Raw genomic sequence first — 22,889 nt, 5'->3', positions numbered from 1 at the left:
TTACTCAAGAGGTTTTCAAGTTCTTCTCTCTTTGTACTGGCATATATAGAATATTCTTCTGTTTAATTTCTTTGGGTTATTTATCACAATACTTTTTCCTTAACTGACTGGACTTTAGATGTTACAATTCTACTATGCTGACTTAGTTCTTTGATTATTGTTTTAATTACCCTAGCTTTTATTGGTTCAAGGCAGGAAGCACAAAGGCTTAGGTGTGTAAATTGTAAGGGGATTGTAATTTTTCTGTTTTCTTTTTTTTTTTTTGGTTTTTGTTTTGGTTGAGATTCCTTTAAATAGTTAATTTGAGTTGATCAGCCAGGAGCCAAATTTGGGACTTGGGGGATCATCCTGCACCCCACGAGACAGCACTGGGCAGCATGGAGCCACCGCCACCTGGCTGGGGCTGCCATGTGCTGCCAAGCTGGGGTAGCTTTACTTTTCCACTATGGTTGTGGTCTCTGCAGTATAGAAACATGGAATGGTTTGAGTTGGAATGGACCTTAAAGATCATCTAGTCCACCCCCCCTGCCATGGGCAGAGACACCTTCCACTAGACCAGATATGTTGTTCTGTTTGCAGAAACTTCTGTCTTAAATGGATAGCTTTAGCAAGATACCCAATGAAGTGGCAAATACCGATCAGGAGCAGCAGTCCTAAATGAAGAGTAAAGGGAGACTAACATCTTAAAGCTTGTTGAGTTCTTTTTATTAGTCAAGAAAACTGGAAAATGAGCTTACAATAGCAAAATTATTTTATCTATTAATTACTAAAAATTATAAAAAGCATATATCTAAATGCCTAATGTGTGCATCATATTTATAGTTACTGAACAAAGATTTGATGATACATTTAATAGAACACTGTGACAATAATACAGGTAATACCAATAGACTGAAGCAGAAAATATATTGCATGACTGCTAAGAATGAAAATGCAGGCTTTCTTTTATGTAAAAGAATCTTAGTAAAAAGCCAATCTATTTTTTTCATTTTATACAACTGCATGAAATTATTTATCCACTTTGGCTTTGAAAAAACATGGAGTGAATGGATCCTTTGCAATATCAGATTGTGCCTTATATCTTCTCTTCAACTTCCTTAACATGGGATGCAACAACTTTTCCATCTACCACTTCTTCAACAATTGTCTTGATCTTTCTAGTTTTGGCAGGATCTAACATCATAAATGAAACAAGAAATATTTATCAAAGTGTTAAAAATTATAAAGCAGCAGCACGTGTATGTGAACAGTTACATCCTTTTTCTTTCAAATTGGTTTCTTGGTATAATGAACTATGACACATTTAAACAGAGTAGCATGTATTATTTTCTTTACAAGAATGACTTTAGAAACAAAATTTTATTCAGTCAAGTTCTACCTACCCTGCGAAGAATCCAGTGATTGTGTTTGTGATTTAGACCCTGTCAAGGATGAGCTTTCAAATGTAACTCCCGGTCCTGCACTCCTAAAAGTGAATCAGAGATATGTTATAGTGCAGAATGTTTGTCAGGGTCAGGAGAAATTCCCTTTTCATGTTGGCACTGATTATTTTAAATACTGAGTGGTTCATTCTCCTCAGAATATACCTGTATTATTTAAGAATCATTTTATGTGCCTTACTGTCTTTTGGTGAATGTACCACTTGTTTTTACCTCTTTTTTTCCTGGAAGGGGTATTGTTACAGAAAATAGGAGATATTTTATGTAAATTAGGTACTTACACAAACTCGCCATCCAGCAAGCGACGATAGGTTTCAATCTCCATCTCCAGGCGAGTCTTAATGTCTAGAAGTTGTTGATACTCTGCATTCTGGCGCTCCATATCAGCCCTGACCTGAAACAGCTGAGACTCCAGATTCCCAATCTGAAGTTGGATTTGTGAAAGCTGAGCACAGTAACCTCCTTCTGTTTCTGCTAAAGTGTCTTCAAGGGATTTTTTCTGTGAAAGAAGGATATTAAATAATCTCTGATTGAGGAAAAATTAATTCTTTAAAAATACAAAACCATTGGAAATAGTTTAATGGAAGTAAGTATAGCCTCATTACTTAGAGATTTTTATTTTTTTCTGGAAATACCAGTTTGAAAACTGGCCTTTGCTGCTTCACTGAATGTGAACTATGAAAGTTCATCTGCTTTACAACATGCTACTTGCAATCCAATTATACATATTCTTGCTATTTAGGAACTAAAAGAATGCAAGATTTAATGGGAAATAAATGCAAATCTTAAATCCTATGGAATAGTATAAGATCTAACAACACTTTTGAAGTTGAAAGATTTACTCTGACTAGTTAGGAGCGTCCTTAGAACATACCATGGCAAGCTGAGATTGTAGTTCAATTTCCAGGCTCTGGAGGGTCCGTTTTAAATCTGTTATCTCACTCTTTCCTGACTGAAGCTGCTCAGTATTGGTGGAGATTTCCCTTTTTAGCTCCCCGCTCTGAAATGACAAGGAAGAATAGAGTGTAAATTTACTGTTCCAATTACTTAACTCATTTTTTCATACATTTTGCTGAATTTGTCATCTGTGGTTGTTACTTTTTCATTGAACCATGCTTCAGCCTCTTTACGATTTTGCTCAGCAATGACTTCATACTGTCCCCTCATGTCATTCAAAAGCTTGGTCAGGTCAATTCCTGGAGCAGCATCCATTTCAACGCTGACTTGACCACATGCACTGCTTTGGATGCCTTGAAGCTCCTGGAGAGATTTAAAATAAACAAAAGTTTCTGTTAATAAAAGGCAAAATGCTTCTACCAAAAATATATGTGAAGAAATAGACGTGATGTAAATTATCTTTCAACAAGAATCCATAGCTTGTATATTTCTTTCACTCTTTGACTTGGCAAATTCAAAAAAGAACAGCAAACAAAATGAATAATGTAAACAAGGAGCTCCCACTGGCATAAATAAGGGAATAATTTGATATTTCACAATTCCATGTGCCTTGTTATGAATTCACAAAGAAAAAAAAAGGTACCTCTTCATGATTCTTCTTGAGGTAAGCCAGTTCTTCATTCAGGCTTTCAATCTGCATCTCCAAATCAGCTCTTGTCAAAGTCAGCTCATCAAGAACTCTGCGCAGACCATTGATGTCAGCTTCCACACTCTGGCGAAGAGCCACTTCATTCTCATATCTGTAAATAAAATAATGAAATATGATAGTTTTATATGGTTAGTGAGGTCAAATGCAAACTATTACTGTGTACTTACATAGCTTTTAATATGAAATCTTGATACACATACTTATTATAATGTTGTTTAATAATTATGTTAAAGTATTCTACAAGGAAAGAAATACAAAAGATTTTTTTTCCTTAAAATATTAGTAAGAAATTTTGTAATATTAAGATATACTTACTTCAGTCTGAAGTCATCAGCAGCCAGTCTGGCATTATCAACCTGCAAAATGATTCTTGCATTGTCGATAGTTGCATTGATGATCTGGAATACAAACAATGTTCGGAGAATGATTTTATAGACCAGTGGCTTTGCAGCTCAATATAGCTGTTTACTTAACTGTAATCCTAAGTACGATTATAATATTAAATGTAATTTTTTAGACTCTTGTATAATTTACTATGAAAATATACAGGACAGATTTTCAGCTTCTGCAAATCAGCATGCTTCACTTAATAGTAGAATACCAGTTCTCATGCTATGACTAGATGGTTTATAATCTCTGAAGACCTTGCCAGGTAGCCTGTCTATTTAAGGAATTTAATTTGTGATCTAGGAAATATGAAACTTATTAAAATCTAAACTTTGTAATCTACAAGACTTTGTGGAACTGAATTCCATCACTGTCTTCTCCTTTATTGAAATTAGACCAAGTCACAGACTATTGTGTGATATAGCTACAGAACGGCTCTTAACATATAAGAAAATTTCAACATGATACCAGTGCAGTGTGACAGAGGTTATTAAAAGCGTCAGGACTGTAGAATAAATTTGCTCTTGGTTTCTGAAAGGAATTTGTTATTTTTATCCAAAGTATTATTAGGAGAATTACAAAGGTAAAGATATGTTAAGTACATCGCTTTGCTACCTTGCTTCGAAGATCTTCAATTATAGGATAGTATTTACTGTAGTCATTCCCAGATCCAGGGATGCCAACACCAGGGCCATTTTTCTCATACCACTCGCGGATTTTGCGCTCCAATTCTGTATTGGCATCCTCCAGAGATCGTACTTTGTCCAGATAAGCAGCCAGACGGTCATTGAGGTTCTGCATTGTTTCTTTTTTGGAGCCAGAAATAAGTCCGCCATCCCCAGCACCAGCACCACCAAACCCACCTCCAAAACCAGATCCTGAGCCGCCACCAAAGCCACCTCCGAAACCAGCACCTGAGCTGCTGCCAAAAGCACTGCCTAAACCTCCCCCAAAAGCACTGCCTAAGCCACCTCCATAGCTACCACCTAAACCACTACCGTAGCCTCCACCAAAGCCTCCACCTGAGCTACTCCCAAAACCTCCACCAAAGCCAGAGCCGGAACCAAGCATAGAAGCAGCACCAAAACCTCCACCAGATCCACCACCAAACCCGAGTCCGCTGCCACCGAAGCCTGCTCCCCCACTAGAACCAGGCATTCTCAGAGATCCCCCGCCAAGTCCACTCCGAGAAGAGAATTGCCGGGATCCACTGCTTGTGCGCACAGAAAAGGCCATGGTGCTCAAGGTGCTCTGGATCTGTTATGCAAAGCATACAACACAGAGCAAGGCAGATCAGAGTACAGTTCAACCTTTATATAGGGAAGGCAGGGGGTGTTTCAGTAGCAGACCCCACCTTCTCGGAAGATCTTTAATTCTTTTTCTTTCTCCCTTTTGTTTGGAGGGGAAGTCAGTTTAGTATGTCCTTGCCAAAGAAGTGATATGTACCAATCTGACTTGCCAATGGGAGTGGAAATCTGGTGCCCTCCAGGTATTTGCTGTGTGAGGGGAAATGGGTGGAGTAGAGCTGAGACATCATGGTAATGTTTTGCCATGTGCAATGGAGCTCAAAAATTTCTTTTTGCATTTATAAATCCTTCCTAAATAATTTTTTTTTGTCATTACATATTCATTGCTTTCTTGGTTTGGGGCTGTTATTATAGGAGTACGCTTAAGTCAGTGGAGTGATCCCTTCCATGTCATACTTCCCAAGTGCGCATGTCAAAAAGGTGTTTCTTTTCATAATACTTTTCTGGCATGAACCTCTGCTAGATTAGTGTTCCCTGTATGTTTAATAAGAAGTAAGAAAAGTGATCAACAGAAATGTTTGAAGAGGTGTATGGACATTCAGTGTTCTGCAGGTTGATCATAACATGAAAACATAAATAATCTTGATTATACAGAATAAAATTTGCAATTGTGTTTTCTGCTCGCAAACTTTCATCACTGAAATATCTCTGTGTAATATGCATAACCTGTGCGAACAGTTTATACTTCTGAGTATAAACTGAGCTGAAAAGTAACCATTTCTTCTAAATAGTTTGCTATTATCTCAAAATAAGGAAAATTATTTCCATATCTTGTGCCTTTTATAATACATATCTAAAGAACAAATATAGCATTTTTTGTTGCAGGTTTAGGCATGGAGACTCTTCAAAACCAATGTACTTTTCTTTTGATGTTATTTTGGTAAACAGAAAATTGTTCTATCTTTGTCCTGGCTTAATTATATCATTTAATTTGTCAACTGAAATGTATTAATTTTTAATTTGTCTACATCCAGGATCATCAGTGCTTTTTTGGGGCAGAAACTTATTATGAGCAGTAGATCAAAGGTTTGAGTAAAGTATTGATGTAGAAAGGAATTGATAGCCTGCTATCAGTGATTCATGCCAGAGAAAGCAAAGGATTATTTTCTTTGACAGCTGTTTATGTACAGTAAATAACACACCAGACATGTGAGATTTCAAAAGGAGGTTTTTTATGCTTACATTGCCAAGAGGAAAATGTAGACTCCTTGGACTGAAGATCTGGGTGTGGTGCTGGAGAATGACACTGTGGATGGGAAAGGGTACATGCACTCTACTCATGGTAGAGAAAGGTTTAATAGAGATGGTGGTCTTTGTATTTCTGAACTGAAAGGCAAAATATCTTCTTATTGATAAAATATCTTTGCTTGCTGTAGTCCCTGGTAATATAAACATTCACAGAAAGTGAAAAATAATAAATAGGCTTCTTCAATTTATTTATTCATTTAAATTTATTATGAAGTGCAGATTGGCAGTCCTCATTTATTTGAAGATCATTTTTTACTCAAGTGAAGCGGCATTTGAACAGTAGTTCAAGTTCAGAAAAGGTGCGCTGAATCAACATTTTAATGCATTTAAAAAAAAATACATGTTCTAGTACCTAACAGAAAAAATAGATTGCTAAACTGCAGATTGCAATTAAACTAACATATTTGATAGAGACTGCATCATCTATATCTGGGAAATTCTTTTTTGTGAAGTTTTGATGAGATGTCCATCAAGGTTTTGGAAGTAGCAGTTCTTTATTTAGTAATGCAGTGAAAGTGTGAGAAAGCTCAAGACAGCAGATGTTGAAGTGAATTGTCTGAAAAAATGAAGAAAAATTTCTCATGGTGCTTTGAGAAGAGTCTGTTACTGTCCAGAGCTTTTTAAGCAGATGAGCAAAGTTTGTCCCATGTCTTCATCTAATGACTTTCACCAGCCTAGTGCTTTGAAACATTAGCAGTAAATATTGCTTCAGTGGTTTTCTAAATTTAATTTAGATTATTTTAAAAGCTGTAGTAAATTCACGCTATAAGTCATTTGACTTTCTAAATTCTACTGAGCAAGTTTATAAATGTAATTTTAAGACTCTGATGTAAGTAAGAACTAATACCTCCATTGTTATCCATCTTGGAAACAGTTATACATCTATAAGAGGCTGATTTGTTTTTTTTTCATCAAGGTATTTAGTGACTATGTAAGTAAACCCAAAACTTTGTAACGTACTGATTTTTATTAACATTCCCAGACACACCAAAAAAAATTGTTTGAGATTTGATAGTTTGGCATTTTTCAGCCCTTCTGGGTTTTAGCAAGAATTAGATTGGATTCTTTATAAAGTTTAATCTTTTAGTTTTGGCATCATCTCAAAGAAGCTCAGAGGCTGTCTCTTCCCTGCTGGTGCCATTTACAGCTTCTCTTCAATCTCTTTGACCTGAGAGGAGACGACCTTGCCATCAACCACCTCTTCAACAATTGTCTTGATCTTCTTAACTTTACTTGATTCTGGTAATGAAATTGAACAGACAATTAATTAAAATCAATATACATGGATACAATAATATTACTGTAGTACCAGTAGCAATTCCACCATGAGAAAATAGAGGAAGGCATCTTTTCAATGCACAGTTACTGTGAAATAAACTTTTGGGGTATACAGGATATAGTTTCTCTTCCTTTGAACATCCTGTATGTTAACTATAATACTGTAGTGGACATTGTGTTGAATGACTCTCTATCCCTCCTGGTAGTTTTGCTTCAGTTTAGTACAAACTTGTAGACCTAAAATAGGAATAGTCTTACAGTGAAATGGATATTTTTGCTATTAAACTAGATAGTTTATTTAGTACCCTCATCTCCCTGCGTAGTCAACAGAGAGAAGCAGATGCTTCTAAGTTCTCCAAAGGGTAATTCAAGAATTCTCTGTTGTTCTCTTGGCTCTTTGAGGAGTCTGTGGTTTTACTTCGGGCACCTGAATTATGTACATAAAACCAGGCTTTGTATAATCCCTACGAGTTATCTATTCATACAGTTGATTGCTTTCTTGATGTAAGATTCCACTGGTTGATTCTTTGCTCTGAAACTCTGTTGTTTTATATCAGGCTACTTAGCCCCATAACATTTCAACAGTCAGCCATCAAAAAATAAGAAAAATTGGTGTGACATACCTTTTTCAAGCTCTGCTTTAGATACATCCACTTCAACAGGTCTGTTCAAATTATAAATTAAAAAATATAAATATATGGTGCCTAACATATTGAAGAAACATCCTTGTACATTTCCTGAACATTTGATTGAGACAGGTAATGTCCTTTCATCAAGACGTTTAACCAGGTGTTTAAATGAATTTTCTCTGTTAAAGTAAAACTTGCTAAGCATAAGATATCGGTGAAATTAATCTGCACACTCATTTCTGCAATACTTTGACTTCAGCTCATGCAGATATGTCCAGTCTACTTCCTGAGTCAGAACAGCTGAACAGGCAGAATCTTGGGGGGGAAATACTACTTTCTGCTTGCCCCACTTTCACAGACGTCTGCTATTTGCACTGCAGAATATGGGATACTGGACTAGCTGAACATTTAGTGTCAGCTCACTTGCACGTTTTCAAATTTTTATGTAGCTTGTTTACTAGTGACACAGATAGAGCAGAATATAATCCAGTGCAGGCTGAAAAACTTGCAGTGGACTGCAAGGGAAGGTCAACGTGCTCTTGCTGAGTGCTGCTCTAGTGTGACTGGGTGCTGCAGTCTCTAAACAAGGTGAAAAAATATCTAGCCTAGGTTAGCCCAGGCCTGCAGAAGCTACAGTTATGGACAAGTCAATCCAAAATTGAAGTGCTGATGCTGATGGAGTGCAGATGTCTATCCAGCCACTCAGCTCACAAAGAGCAGCAGTATGTACCTATGCAGAGGCTGAAAGAGACAAGCTCAACTGGCTTCCACAGCAGCTTTTGAAACTGAGCAAGAACAGCAGCCTCCTCTGAATCTACATTGAGAAATGGGCAACAGACTTCCCTGCCGCCCCAAACCAGTTGGAAAGTGGCAGATTTTACACTTTCACCTTCTGTGAAGATAGACAATATTTGAAATGTTGATTGCTATTATACAAAACTAAGCCAACAAGTGAAGGGCGTGTATTCCCTCACCTGCTGTCCTCTCCTTCCAGTAGGCGGCGGTACGTGGCTATCTCCATTTCCAAGCGAGTCTTGATATCCAGCAGTACAGTGTACTCGTTACTCTGAGCCTCCATGTCAGCTCGGAGTTGCCTCAGTTGAGCCTCTAAATTGGCAACTACTTCCTGTATTTGGGTTAGCTGGTCGTTGTAACGTGCTTCAGTTTCAGCCAGAGTGACTTCTAGAGCCTTTTTCTACAGCCAATGAAAAGGACAGAGGTGTATTATTCAAGAGGATACATTTTTGTGTTAAAGTAACACCTTGATTGAAAAGCCTCTCAGTTTCTGTATTTAACTGTGTAACTGTCTACTAAACATAGTCTTTATTTCAAGTACTCTTTATTATTTACCATGTTAAGCTGGGACTGTAATTCTAGCTCCAGACCCTGAAGGATCTGTTTCTGGTCAGTGATCTGGCTCCTCTGGGCTTGCAGCTGTTCAATGTTGATTGTTACTTCCTGGTTCAGGTCTTCTGTCTGAAATGCAAAGATGGACGGATTATAAACTGCAACTAGACATGACTGAGGTTCTTGCTGATGATTAAGTAGTTTACCTTACCTGCTTTTCAAATCGTTCTTTGGCTTCTTGATGGTTCTTTTCTGCCATTTCTTCATATTGATGTCTCATATTTTGCATAATAGTTGCAAGATCAATGCTTGGAGTAGCATCCACCTCTACGTTAACTGAGCAGCCCACCTCTTTGCGCAGTCTGTGAATGTCCTACAGCAATAAGGATTGTACAGCATCAACTACAGTGAACTTTTGATCCTGAATATTGGAAGCAAATTAAAGATCTACAGGCATAGAAGTAATTCTTAAATAGCACCTCAGGGCAAGATAACAATCACCTTCTAAATACTGTTTAGTGCACCTCATGTTAGAGCATTTTACTTATTTTGTAGCAATAAATGCTACATTTTATAAGCATATTATAAAAAGATGATTTCCTCAGGACCAGGTCTATGGAATGAGTATAGAAGTCGTGGTTCCCATTTGTATACTTTTGTGGGGTAACAACTGCTAAACCACAAATTATTCCTAAAGAACCCTCACTCCTTAGTTTCTGGAGCTGTTCAGACTTTGATGCCTGATGGCTTGGACATCAGTGCCACACACAGTTGGTTATACTGCTGCTAGATATGTTAAAAATTATTTAGTCCTGCACAGCATAGTTTTAAGTGGGTGGCTAGGCTGGCTGGTTTTCTAGGTTGGATCTTTCTCATACAGTGCTTAAATATGACAAGGGGTTTACACTTTTGAAGTTGATAGTATGACACTAAGAGAAAAGCTTGGGCATGTGCCATAACTGAGATTTTGTTAACAGTCATTTTGAATTTAGGATTTCAGTTTGTGTCTTTACTCGGAAAGGGGAAATAAACAATGGTTGCATAACATTATTTCCTTTGTAGGCGTTTGAAACTATAAATCTAATGCTAAGGGTGAGGTTCAGTTTGAGCTTAGATACCTAGGAGGCACTGAGTACCCATATTTAACTTGTAGGTGTCTCTGTGTGAGCCAGAGCTCCTGTTACAACCAGCAGAGACCAGAGTGTCCCAGTTGGCCAGCTGCTAGGTGTTTGCTCTGCAGTGGGCTCAAATGCTCTCTGTTCTGTATCTGTTTTTATTGACTGACTATTATAATAGAACCATAGGTGCATTCACATAGATAATATATTACTAGGTACCTAACTTTTGATGTGCTAATCTGGAGCTGAATCCCAGTAATAGTCTTTGAGATTAACCATGAAGATTTCATTATTCCTAGTGAGGCTCAGTTTATGTATGCCCCTTAAAAAAAATCTCTTAGTGTTCAGCTGCTCTCACCTCCTCGTGGTTCTTCTTAAGAAATGCTAGTTCTTCATTCACTGTTTCAATCTGTGACTCCAAATCAGATTTTGTCAAAGTCAAGGCATCACGAACTTGGAGCAGTTCTTTAATGTCACTCTCAACACTTTGCCTGAGCAGGTGTTCATTCTCATACCTGAAAAATACGGTTAGAATTGTTAGATGTTAGAAATGGTAACTACTACAGACTTCATTCTAAAATTTTTGTTGTTGTTAAACTTACATTAGAAAATGTTTACTTCTCAGCTTTGGTACTAATAACTAGAAGCTTTCGTGAATAAGAGGAGCATGAAAGAGATTTTATTAAATGATTATGGAACTTACTTCAGTCTAAAATCATCAGCAGCCAGTTTGGCATTGTCAATTTGCAGGGCAAGCCTTGCATTTTCCAAATGTGTGGCACCAATCTAAAAAAGGAATGGTTGAAAAGCGATGAATCTTTGCACATAAGTACATGCTTGATCTGTTTTTGGAAATTAATACTGTATGTGGGCTTCATCTTGCTTAACTTTAGCGGTTTATTAGTCATCCAGGTTTAAGCCAGGTTAAGTTCCCTCTGAAGGGCACAGAAGGAATTAGGGTTCTCCAAAAGGCAAATAACCTTGTCATAAAATAGGTATATGAAATAGTTGGGATGAACTGCTTTCTGGAAAGGACCTGCTTTTAAAGGGTGAGAAATAGAACTGGTGAAAAGTAAGAGGGGAAGGACTTAAGGAAGTTCACTGAAAACAAAAACTGACAAATCTGTCAGCTGATTTCTGTGGGAAATTTTACTGTTTGTAATGGTAATTTATTATTTCAAGTAGTGATCTATTATTTTTCTGAGGATTTGGCATTCTTTTCTAAAAAAAAACACATTGAAATTGACATGCTAAACTATATTTAAATATGTAAATTGCCATCAAAATTACCTAAGGCAAATATATTAGAATTAATTTGGATTCAAACATTTTTCATGTATGAAATTACATCTGCAGACATATATCTAGTATTACAAATTATGTAAAATCTGTCACTAATTTGTATCTGATCAAAATAAAGCATTTATTTTACTAAGCTGAGACAACTGAAATTTGGAAAAGTCAGTTTTCTACAATAGAGTATTATCTATCTCCCTTATAATTGCAATTCATATATTTGTAGATGACTATATGATATCTTACCTTAATTTGGAGATCTTCAATTGTTTTAAAGTATGAGCTGTGGTCATGGCTGATGTCTGTGGTATTCTTCTCATACCACTCCTTGATCTGCTTTTCCATTAGGGAGTTTGCCTTTTCCAGATTACGCACCTTCTCCAGATACAAAGCCAAACGGTCATTTAGATTTTGCATAGTTGGTTTCTCATTGCCAGTGAGCAGCACATCATTACCAGTAATGTTAAGGTGGAAGTTCCCACCAAAGCCTTGTCTGTAGCTGGTGCCGGTAGATATGCGGGTACCATAGCCACCGGCTCCCCCATAGACACTGGGTGCCTGCACCTTTTGGACGGCCATTCTCCTGGAGGTTAAACCACGGACACTGGGTGCAGTAGGTTGGAAACGGGTGCTTGCACCCCAGTGAAAGCTTTGGTTAGAGGATGCCATTTGTCTATGTCTTCGTCTTCTACAATGAAGTGGCCAAACCTACACAGGTAAAGAAAGCTGAAGTGAAGAGCAGTCTGTGCTCTGTAAACGTTTATACTGTGTTTCAAAGAGAAAGCACGATAGTTATAATAAACCCCACCTCTATTGACACGTAATGTAACTGGTGTCAGCACAAATAGCACACAGGATATTGCCCCCACACTCCCTATAGCATAAAGGGGTTTTCATCTGCTTATCTGTGTTTGAGAAAACCTCCCCAGGTTGTTTGGCTGGCTTTGTTATTATTTTGAATAAAAGATAAACCACAAATAAACTGTTGAATCATTTATAACAGTATTCTTGCAGCCATGCTCTCTATAGTCCTTTCGAACAAATGAATAGATTCTTACCCCCATGTGCAGTGTATGAAATTAAAATGAGAGTTGACTCTATGTGACAAGAAACTTAAAATACTTCTATTTGCAATCAAATATGTATTTCTCTTGAGTAAGCAATAATTTGGGTCTCAGGACAGTCTAGAACTGTGTATAAATTTTAAGAAAGGAGGTGTCAGTAACTACCATGTTGTTCATTTTATAGTAAGCACAAAACAATCTTCATACTGTAATTAAAAAGTGAATGTTGTAGTTAGCTTGCTTTGGATATGCATTTAGTATTAGAAAACTGTTACAAGTTGAACTGTAGCTTTCAATACAGTTGAAGTTAAGCAGAAACATATTGCTTTGTCCATAAATAAAGTAGTAGGAACGAGAATATTGGAAATCTTCATTGCCCATGTGCTGAGGTCCACAGGGTGACAGGAGGCACTGAGATCAAGCTTCCAGCATAACTAGCTTCCAGCCCTCCTCTGTGGCTGAAGTTAATGTAAAACAAGTATCCCTCCTGCTTCATCAATATTCTAGACAAAGAGACCACCCACTAACGAGTGGCACTGCTGGGCATTCTGTCACAAACCCAGGTGTTGCATTCATTAGTGGGCAACCAGATGCCTTTGTTCAGTGCATGAAGAAACCCTACAGTCCCATGTCTAATTGTACTGAGGTTCCTAAACTGACTATGGGGTATGCTTTTGATACAGGAAATGCAGAGATAAAGTGAAAATCAAGGGAACAATCTGATTGCTGAGGGGGTTATTGGTGCTTCAGGAAGGCAGGGAGCAGGTGTGCATTGGGATGGTACATAGGTGTAGTTCCTTGAGGCATTGCACTAACTAGTGTATTATTAATGTACAGCTAGTCAGGTAGAACAATTAACACATATTGCTTGTGTTAGTGGAAACAGCTGCTGTACATACTGATCTTCAACCTTGGGGCAAGGAAAATTGGTGAGACACTAACCTTTGGAGGCATTAAACTCTATATTGGAAACATCTTCAGGTTTCTGAGAACATCCAACCAGGAATATTAGGAAATCGGTACTGCTAAGTTTTTTAAGTTACTGTGCTACAGATTAGTCTGAATAGTATTGGGTCAAGGCAGAGTGAAGCCGTCATACTCTCAGCTATTCTGAAAATACACATCTTCCAAACTGAAGTGATAGTATTCAGGGCAGAGCTTTTCTGCAGGAGGATGCTGTGAATTGTCTTTGGACCTTGAACTTCTTTGAGCATAACTGGTAATGAAAAACATTTATGGCAGTTGAAACCAAAGTACACTAGCCATATCATTTGGACTGTTACTGTGGAAACTCAAGGTGGGTCGTCTTTTGTTCATTAAAAATATTCAGACTGAGTAAGAATTGATTGTGTTAGCAGGGCAGAGCTTACACCTTTGGAGCTGTAAGAGGAATACAGCAAGACATCCTGCTACAGTTACATCTCTTGGCTATATATTTCACTGCCTAGATCTCTGACAGTATTTTATGATAGTCTATTTGAGAGTAAACATTCTGCTTTGTCGTCTTAGTATTTATTAAAATTAGTTTCCATGTCACCTTGATAGTATGTTTTCTAAACATTACTTGAAGATTCCATCTTTTCTTTTATTGAGCAAATGACAAAGGCTTTCATTAGCTTTCATGTTTGCCTATAAATGCAAAAAAATGTCATGGAAGATCTGGATTGGCTTTTGTGGGTCAAATTCCTAGTCTTTGTATTCACAACTATCCCACCTCCATATGGAGAAGCAGCTACATAGTTTAAATACCAAAAGCTAGTTGTGTGTGTTATTAATGTCAGGTTTTTGATATTTACAGAAGCTGGATACTATTTAGGAATGTAAGAATAACATAACAAATAAATGTCAGATTGATAGAGAAATAAAATTCACCAACACACAACTTTTCTGTAACTTCACTTTACACAGTAATCTGAATTAAAGTGGACAGTGGGATTAGGTCAGACATTTGCTTTGTGTTCTGGCTCTGCTGCTTTAGGTCAAATTGAACCTTGAACAATTATTTTTCTTCCAGAGTCCTCTTGATTATTAAGCAAAAGTGTTCAAGGCATATGCAACTGGAAGCACAGAGCAATGGCATCATGCAGACCTAGTATGAAAGGATATTGGGCTGAATTTTCTTAGTGTTCTTTTTCTCCTCTTCTCCAAATTGTTTACTGACAATTTCTCTGATTTTCATCATTTTATGTATGCTCCTATTCCAAAAATATAATCTGGAATATTTTCAAGGGTATTTACTAAGATCAGGATGGGTATTATTCATACTGAAGGTGGGGTTTGCTTCTGGTTTTGGGTTCAATACAGGTTTTTTCATGGAATATATCTGGAATGGTTGTATAAATCACTGGAAACTGCAAGAGTGAACACCAAAGACTACATGTGTGCCTGTAAATGAACCAAAGGCAAGGCCCGTAAACTGGCTGGAGGGCGAGTGGCTCGTCCTGGCTCATGTCAGCTGCCAGGTGGGAGTGGTCATCAGCCTCCACTACCTCTTGAACTATGACCAGGTATTATCTGGAACAATATGGGCTGCCTAATTTTTATATATATGTATTTCATTTTATGGTTTTAACAGTAAGTTATCTAAATAGATGTTGAGCAACCTAAAAATACATTCTCTATATCTGCAGATTTGATCAATGTTAAAGAAGTTATGTTTAGATGCTTTAGTTCAGCAGTGTGGTTTGCAACTCAAGACACAGTGTGAACACTCTATAGAGGACAGTCTGTGGACTGATGCGTAATACTTCCTTTCGGTGACGTGCTCAGCTGGAGTGGTTTGTGTATAGTCATAATAAAACATTCATAGGAACGCTAATAAATTTTTTGATTTCATGAAGAAATCTCACCTGTGTGACCAAAGTTAAATGTATATTAGAGAGCAATGAAGATAAGTCATGCAGGGTTATGATAACATGTGCATTCCATTTAGTATTACTCACCTTTACTAACCAGTCATGGGTAACCAGTGAAGAGAGTTCAAGGAAAAAAGGCACACCCAGCTTTGGTTCTGCATTTATGCTGCCTTTAAGTGGAACATATGCTTTCCTTTTGGCTGACTTAAAGATTTAAATAAAGAAAAGTATTTTGGTTCAGTCTTCAGTGATTCTCCGTTCTAGAAGTGAAATCCAATGCCTGTTTATTAGTGTCTGTAACTATGTTGCTGATCTCGGTTTGGATTTTGTGTTGTAAGAATTTGAATCTGAAGGATCTCTTACGATACAGTCCTGAAAGGACTTCCACTGCACAAAGTACATTCAGTGAAGAGGAACTCCTTGTTCAATATTCCAGCCATATTCTAGTATTCAATATTTCTATGTCTGAGAAATTTCCCTCCTTCTCAAGCTGCTTGCAAGAAGTTACTTCCTGATTTATGCCATACAACAGGTTTACAACCAAAGAAACAGTTGTGAGATGAGCTTTTAGGGGAAAATCTCAGTCAATTTTTAATGTAGGTGTGAGCTAATATTTTAAATTTAAGATTTTAAATTAAGATTTTTCTGAATGAGTAAAAAACCAGTACTTAGGACAATCCTCCACCCTGAAAACACTCTTTGCACTATTTGTTAATGCAAATGCGGCACCCTTGAAAACTGCTGTCTCCAAAGGGTAATGAAAGATGTTTCAGGTTTTGCTGAATGTGATCAGAAGAGAGAAAGGTCCAGATGATCTCACTAACTCAACTGGATTCACTTAAACCTTGAACATTTGCAGCACAAGATCTTACACTGTCTTCTTCACATGTATTTTCCTCATTTCCCTCTCATTTTCATCTTTTGTCCAATGAAAATATCTTAATCATAGAATCACTACCCCTTATTTCTTTCTGCTTTGAGCTTTTGAGAAGTGTTTCAGATCTCGGAGTGGTGCATAAGGCAATGTGTTGGTTATATACTTCCCCAACCACAGGTTGAAAATGAAAGTCAGGAGCTGCCTTTCCTGTCTTCGCTGCTCTACTCGAGTAGAGTCAAATTTCAGTGCCAACAGTAACAGCTCCAGGCCATACAAATGAATCTTCTCTTTTTCTTCCCTAAAAGTATCATTAATGTCAGCTCTAATATAATCTAAAAGACTACCAGGCAGATCTTTTTCCCTTGTAAGAATTACGTTCAATTGAGGTGACAGTGGAATGAGAAAACCAGTAAGCTGGACAATATTTCAGCGTACTGGTTTTCTCAGTTCCATATTGCTGGGACAGCTCAGTATCCGTGAGAAAATATTACATATTTATCTAATTAAGAAAATACAGTTTTTATGGCCCTGTGCAAATATATGCATACACTGACAGTATGCCATAAAAGAGATGTACAAACACACTGTATTGCATGAGTTCACATTTGTGTAGATTTTTTCCATCTTTGTGGTTTCAGGGACCTGAATTATATCCCACTTGGAATCCCCAAACCAGGAGAAAAACTTAACTGTTTTTCAAGGGTGTAATTGCACTTATAACTGGCAGGAGTTGCCAGGGTGGTTGCATGACTGCAGCTTTTTGTTTGGGGACCACTCTGGTAAATTATCATTTCAGTGCATTCTAGTGACCCTACGGCATCCCCTCTCCCAGTGTCTGTGTAACCAGAAGCAAGCTATGGTTGGCTTGCTTTGGAAAGAGGGGCACCTGAAATACTGCTCCAGTGTCAGGATCTGGGTCAGGCAATTGGGTATCAAAAAAACCCCCAACCCAACCCCACAAAAAACAAAAAAACCCCACCCCAAAACCCAGACCAAAAATACCTCTCAGTACTCCCCTTGAGAAAGTTGTGCGCTTTTAGGAATGTTCATTATGCAAATATTCCAACAGAAATTTCTAGTTGAAAATTGTGTGGTAGCCTTAAGTCTCAGAGGAGGCCCAGGTGTCAGGAGCGGTTCCACGGGACTGCTTAGTCATGGCCCTGCTATTTGCATGCCAGCTGGGGCCCAGGCGTGATGTGCAGATACCTGTTTGTCACTAGAGGCCACCACATGCTTTCTTAAAAGAGTTACGTGCCCAAATCTACCTATTATTTACTACAACGGGAGAATCCATTCTGGAACCTGGACATGGTTAATGAAAGTTACATATTACATAACAAAATTTCACATATTACCCACTTTTCTGGTCCTGTATCCAGAAGAAAAATTTTTTGCATAACCCTTGTGGTCAACTGTTTAAAGTAATATTTATCTTCACATCCACAAGCTGTAATTACAAGAGTTTAGCGTGTGTGGCAATGAGTTTGTAAGCAATGGCAACAAGTATTAACTATCTTTTTAAATCTTTAAAGCTGAATTTTTGAGGACAGGAATGTTCATTATCCCTTTAAATTATGCCCTTTTCTTTATGATGCTTGAGTACCTTAATTTTTAGACAGCAATAAACTCTAGACATTAAAGAAAAGGTTTCTTTTGGCTTTTTATGTGGTGTTTTTTTGGGGGTGGGGTGTAGGGGTGAGAGCAGGCATAGTAGCAATGTTATTTCCAGTGGAACACGTTCATTCACAAAATGTCTTGGTAACTGGCTTGAGACTGTTCTGTGGTGAGATTAACTAAGAAAGAGAGCCTGGGCACTGAAATGGCTTCCAAAAATTGATTTGTCTCACTGATAAGGAATGAAAGAGTGTTTTTTTTCCTGCACTGGTAACTTTAAAATTGCAGTTTCTGTCTACTTGCAGCAACATTATCTATTTCCTTCTTTGAAACTACTCAGGCAAGAGTTGCTTCCAGTGTATTTTTTTATGTGTTTTATGCTTTAATTTCTTCTGTGCATGATTCAAGGGTGTAGATCTAAGCCAAAACTGGTACTTTCTTGCTAAAAATAGCAGACTATAAACTTCTGTTCTAAAGAAGTACTATATAGTTTGTCAACTACTTCAGCTTGTTTGTTTCTCCTTCTTTTCCCTGCCTGCTCCAAATAATTATTCCTCTAAGTTGAAATACTTTCTCAAATTATATTCCTCATTTTTGTTGCTTGCTATAGAGCCTAACAGCAGCCTATCAAATTAACTCCTTTTGGCTGGTCCTTAGGATGTTAGAAAGCAAAAGAATTTACCCCTGAAGTCTAGATAATTATTGAAAGTGTCTCTGCCACAGCTGATGTTATGATTTTATGCCTTTAAGCTTCTGATGCATATTCAGACTTTCAAAAGGCAAATGAGTATGTCCAGAAGAAGCAGCCATGCACCATGCACCTGTTTCACCATTAGGTCATATCTGGTGCTATGCACTTCTTTCATAAGGGCAGTCCAAACTGTAATATGTTCACGTTTCTGTTTAATGTGATATTTTGGCAAACAATTCTTTCATGCCAACCTCCAGATGTGTGACTTAAGTAGATCATTTTGGTATAGTAATACAATTAAAAATATAATAAAAATTCAACCTAAAAAAATGAAAAAATTTACTGAGGAAGGAATTATGAGAAAGCAATACATAGTAAAAAATTACTTGTGATTTCACAAAGCCAAACGTGCAAGCAGAGTCAATAATTAAGATGCTTTTGCTGTATAATTCAGGACGTGGGGAGGACGGGGGGGGCGCAAGCCTCTCAAGCATTATTCTTTCCTAGCTTTCCTGTTTATAGATCCTTCCCTTTTTCTAAATGATTCATGCACAGGAACAGGCATCTCCCAGCAAAACTTTAGAAACCTTTATAGGTCAGGGTGTGGACATTATGAAATGTTTTACCAGCTCTTCTACCTATTCTCTCTACTTCAATAATAGCGTGCAAACTGTTTTTAGCAGTGTTATAAATGCTAGATTTTCTTTTCTTCTCTTTCTGAAATGACTTCATTACTACCTATTCTCTCTACTTCAATAATAGCATGCAAACTGTTTTTAGCAGTGTTATAAATGCTAAATTTTCTTTTCTTCTCTTTCTGAAATGGCTTCATTAATTTTGCACCTGTATTAACAAGGCAGGGAGAAAGCAAACATTTTGCATTCTACAGAAATGTCTTGTTCATAAATAAGCAAGAAACCTGCCAATGTGTGGCCGCAGCACCAGAAAGAATGTGTGATTAATAGCTCAAACCATTACTGCATTACCTCATTGCAAACTTCTTCCAGAGGATCAACAATTCACTTACCAAAGCTGCGTATTGTAATATACCTTAATAAGTTTTAACATTTCTACAAGTGAAATGAGCTATGACTCATAGACATTCTGGAGTGTGCTCAAGTCTGTTACAAATCACGCTGGAGGATTATTTAGTGCGGGACTTCCTTAAATGGCAGGTGAAACTACAAGAAGTGATTTGTGAATGCTGATGGTTTCAGCCTCCTTTTATAGACTGAGTTCCTGTGTCTTGTTAGTTTGCAAAAGTATTGTTACATCATTCACTTAGACTTAGAAATGGTATTCTGTCCTACTGATATTTTTTTACTGTCCTATTCCATTTATGGGAAATAGAATGTAGTCACTTCGTGTTATTTTTTATGATACTTCATATTTTTAGCATTGCAGTTTCTTTGGGCCTTCCTTGATGATGAAACAGCACTTCTGTGTGTATTTAATACCGAAGTAGAATAGATACCAGCTAGCAGAGTTCAATCAGTTTTAATACAATGAATGAATGAAATAATTTTTCAAGCAATAGTTTCACACTCCTGAAGTTTTCCTTTCCTGCTCTGAGCAAAAAAGGCACGTGTCATCATTTTTTTCAAAGTTTACCAAATACTACAAAATCACCAAAGACACCCAGCCATAGTGTTCTGTACAGGACTAATTTTAGTAGGGCTATAGGCATATGTAAATTGAAGAACACCATCAAAGTATGTGCAGGGTCTTGACCGGCAGTACACACTTGAAATGAATCAATTGAATTATCTCTTCAGTGTGATCAGATACAGAAAGGATTGCTGTAACTAGAGAAGAGCTCTTCGCGGAAGTTGTATTATCTAATAGCTGGGGTAAGTAGAAGCTGTGAAGTGATGAATTCTAATTTAGTCGCTATCAGTGACTTCCTTTGCAGCCTTGAGCAAGTTGTGTCATCTCTTTTTTCCAATTTCTCAAGCAATAAAATGGGAATGATAATACTACCCCCATTCATTATCTCCCTAACTTCATCGCTCAGCATGTTGTTAGAATATAATGTTTACAGTGCATGCAAGTAGTAAATATTAGTATCGTTATTTATTTTCTAGGGTGCAGACCTACCCTAAATACATTTAGAAATGCATAGCTTTTTACCAGAACACAAATTCAGAAATAATGAATAGCCACTAGATATAGGGCAACATATGGCCTGTGGCGCAGTATCATTAAGCTGTTCAACAGAAAGGAAATCTGCAATTATTTGTTGCATTCTAAAGCCATGAAAAATTTTCCAGAAATAAGCAGTTTTTTGCCATAGAATACTTGCTTTCACTTAGAAAATGTCATGTAGTGTAATTAATATTTATATGTGTAAGGACAAATTAGTTTACTTCCCTTATTAAAAGATAGCAACTTGAATGGATGTGTTAGAGCCATGGATGTGTGATGATGTGAGTAAACTGAGTGACCTCTGAGGTCAGTGCTGTGAGCTGTACTGGTCTGACCATTACAGAATGCAATGACACAGTTGTAGGAGAAGGTTGGAATCATCAGAGCCGTGGAGTGCAACGGTAACTGCTGCGGCTTAGCCAGTACCATTGGGACCACAGCTGAGCGTAACGCAGGAATGCGGGGTGTGCATCTCTCACTGCTGCGTGAGAGGACACTAGGACACGAATAAAACCAATGCATTGCTCAAGAATGTGAAACGAGGACAGGTGTGTTCTAGAAAGCACTTAAATTTTTCGTTTTTCCTCCTTTCCTTGTAGTTCAGCACAATCAAAACCTAGCACAAAGCATAGATACTTCCCTTTGTTTTAGAAATAAGAGGCTACTTAGGGGGGTTTAGAATTATTTATATCACAGCAATGCACTTATGCTCTGTACATCTGATAAATGAGTATCTAAATAACACAGAAAATTGTTCAAGAAAACCTAGGCACATTTTGTCCAGATGCTACAATCACTGAGTCTGGCTTGTTGGGTCTGGTAAGCCATAAGGAAGGACATTGTTTATTAGCCAAGAGTTACTAATCCTGTATTGCAAGTTTTACCCAATTTAAAGAAACCATTAGGTAATCCATTCAATGCTTTTGGGATCTCTTTGTGCAACAAGGGTGGAGGGGGAGGGGGGAAGGGGAATCTTGAACTGGTCCTAACATGCCAGTAAAAAAACACTGCATCATAGAGATGGACTTTATTTATTTTAAATCTGCATTTTCTTTGAAATTTTTACTTTCTTTGGTGAGCCTTGTTTCAAAGCAAAGCAGGTAACAGGAATCCTTTATGAAAGTCCCTTATGAGTAGGTATGAAAGAGCACAATGACAATCCACTCATGAATATGAGACTGCCCTGAACACACTGTTTTATATGCAGACATTGACTTTGGAATGCAAATCCATACAGGCACTCATTATGCTCCATTTTGTCTCTCTTCATTCTGCTTTACAGCCTTCCTCACCTAAACAGTCCTAATAATATTTCAGGCTTTCTTGCTCAGCTTTTAGCTTTGTGTATCAATGGAAATTTTGCTGTTGCTGTTAGGGTCTCCTGCTGAGTGGGTGATTGGGCTGGAGTGAGATGGGGAGCTTGGATTTGCCTAAAGAACTTGGGCCTCTTATGTTAGTATGCATTGCACACACCAGTCTATCCTGACTACAGAACATGTCAGCAAAACCAATAAACATTATATGAAAGCAAATAACTGAAATGTTTTTTGAATTAAATGGGTCACTGAGAAAGAATGAGAGGATCTGGGAAAGTACTTAGAATCCTTGAAGGAAAGTGTGTAAAGACAGTTAAAATATCTCTAAAGCTGAAGAATAAAGAGATGTTTCTAGGGTGACTATTTTAGTAAAGTGTACTTCACAACATTCCTACTGATAATGCGGTTTTAAACAGTGACACTGAAAAGTTGCATGTAGGGAAATCTAGTAGTTTTGCTTATGTAAATGTCACTTGTAGCTTGTGTCACCTCTTTTTTCCTTTTTTGTGTCCTTCCGGTTTTATACCTCCTAAAACAATGAGGCTTTTGCAGTCTGTACCCATGTCAGTAACACTGCCACTTTGGGCTGGTGCGTATGTAAGAAAAAACAAAATCAGAAACTACAACCACCAGAAAAAGTAATGGAAAAGAATTTATTGGTATATGATGAGA

General features: G+C 37.5%; 2 protein-coding genes across 3 annotated transcripts; both read right to left on the bottom strand.

Annotated features, from left to right (window-relative positions):
* Nucleotides 1–1,075: 1,075 nt before the first annotated feature.
* Nucleotides 1,076–4,703, bottom strand: LOC121099094 (keratin, type I cytoskeletal 12-like). Of its 2 annotated transcripts, none has more exons than XM_040617740.1 (8): nt 4,048–4,703; nt 3,361–3,443; nt 2,980–3,136; nt 2,538–2,699; nt 2,314–2,439; nt 1,721–1,938; nt 1,383–1,465; nt 1,076–1,173 (listed from the first exon to the last, which is right to left on the bottom strand). In XM_040617740.1, the coding sequence occupies exons 1-8, from the start codon at nt 4,666–4,668 to the stop codon at nt 1,076–1,078; spliced, it is 1,548 nt and encodes a 515-aa protein (XP_040473674.1). In that variant the 5' UTR covers nt 4,669–4,703. The 2 variants fall into 2 exon arrangements, with proteins under 2 accessions (XP_040473674.1, XP_040473675.1); XM_040617741.1 differs by having other exon boundaries at nt 1,727–1,938.
* A 2,424-nt stretch (nt 4,704–7,127) lies between these two features.
* Nucleotides 7,128–12,324, bottom strand: KRT20 (keratin 20). Its single transcript, XM_040617742.1, has 8 exons — nt 11,902–12,324; nt 11,063–11,145; nt 10,718–10,874; nt 9,453–9,614; nt 9,245–9,370; nt 8,869–9,089; nt 7,889–7,929; nt 7,128–7,226 (listed from the first exon to the last, which is right to left on the bottom strand). Exons 1-8 carry the CDS (start codon nt 12,322–12,324, stop codon nt 7,129–7,131), a joined length of 1,311 nt encoding a protein of 436 aa, XP_040473676.1. The 3' UTR covers nt 7,128.
* Between the last annotated feature and the right edge of the window lie 10,565 nt (nt 12,325–22,889).

Source organism: Falco naumanni, chromosome 18 (genome assembly GCF_017639655.2).
Source record: "Falco naumanni isolate bFalNau1 chromosome 18, bFalNau1.pat, whole genome shotgun sequence".
Classification (NCBI taxonomy): domain Eukaryota; kingdom Metazoa; phylum Chordata; class Aves; order Falconiformes; family Falconidae; genus Falco; species Falco naumanni.
This window is presented reverse-complemented; position numbering and strand designations above follow the sequence as displayed.

What these genes read in the sequence shown, in the direction of transcription:
- KRT20 (XM_040617742.1), bottom strand. Translation starts at nt 12,324, where the DNA reads ATGGCATCCTCTAACCAAAGCTTTCACTGGGGTGCAAGCACCCGTTTC. An exon ending in TTGAAGATCTCCAAATTAAG is followed by an intron (nt 11,146 to 11,901) that starts GTAAGATATCAT and finishes TTCCTTTTTTAG; the next exon opens with ATTGGTGCCACACATTTGGA. An exon ending in TACAGTCCCAGCTTAACATG is followed by an intron (nt 9,090 to 9,244) that starts GTAAATAATAAA and finishes CATTGGCTGTAG; the next exon opens with AAAAAGGCTCTAGAAGTCAC.
- LOC121099094 (XM_040617740.1), bottom strand. Translation starts at nt 4,668, where the DNA reads ATGGCCTTTTCTGTGCGCACAAGCAGTGGATCCCGGCAATTCTCTTCT. An exon ending in GCTGATGACTTCAGACTGAA is followed by an intron (nt 3,137 to 3,360) that starts GTAAGTATATCT and finishes TTTTATTTACAG; the next exon opens with ATATGAGAATGAAGTGGCTC. An exon ending in TACAATCTCAGCTTGCCATG is followed by an intron (nt 1,939 to 2,313) that starts GTATGTTCTAAG and finishes CTTCTTTCACAG; the next exon opens with AAAAAATCCCTTGAAGACAC.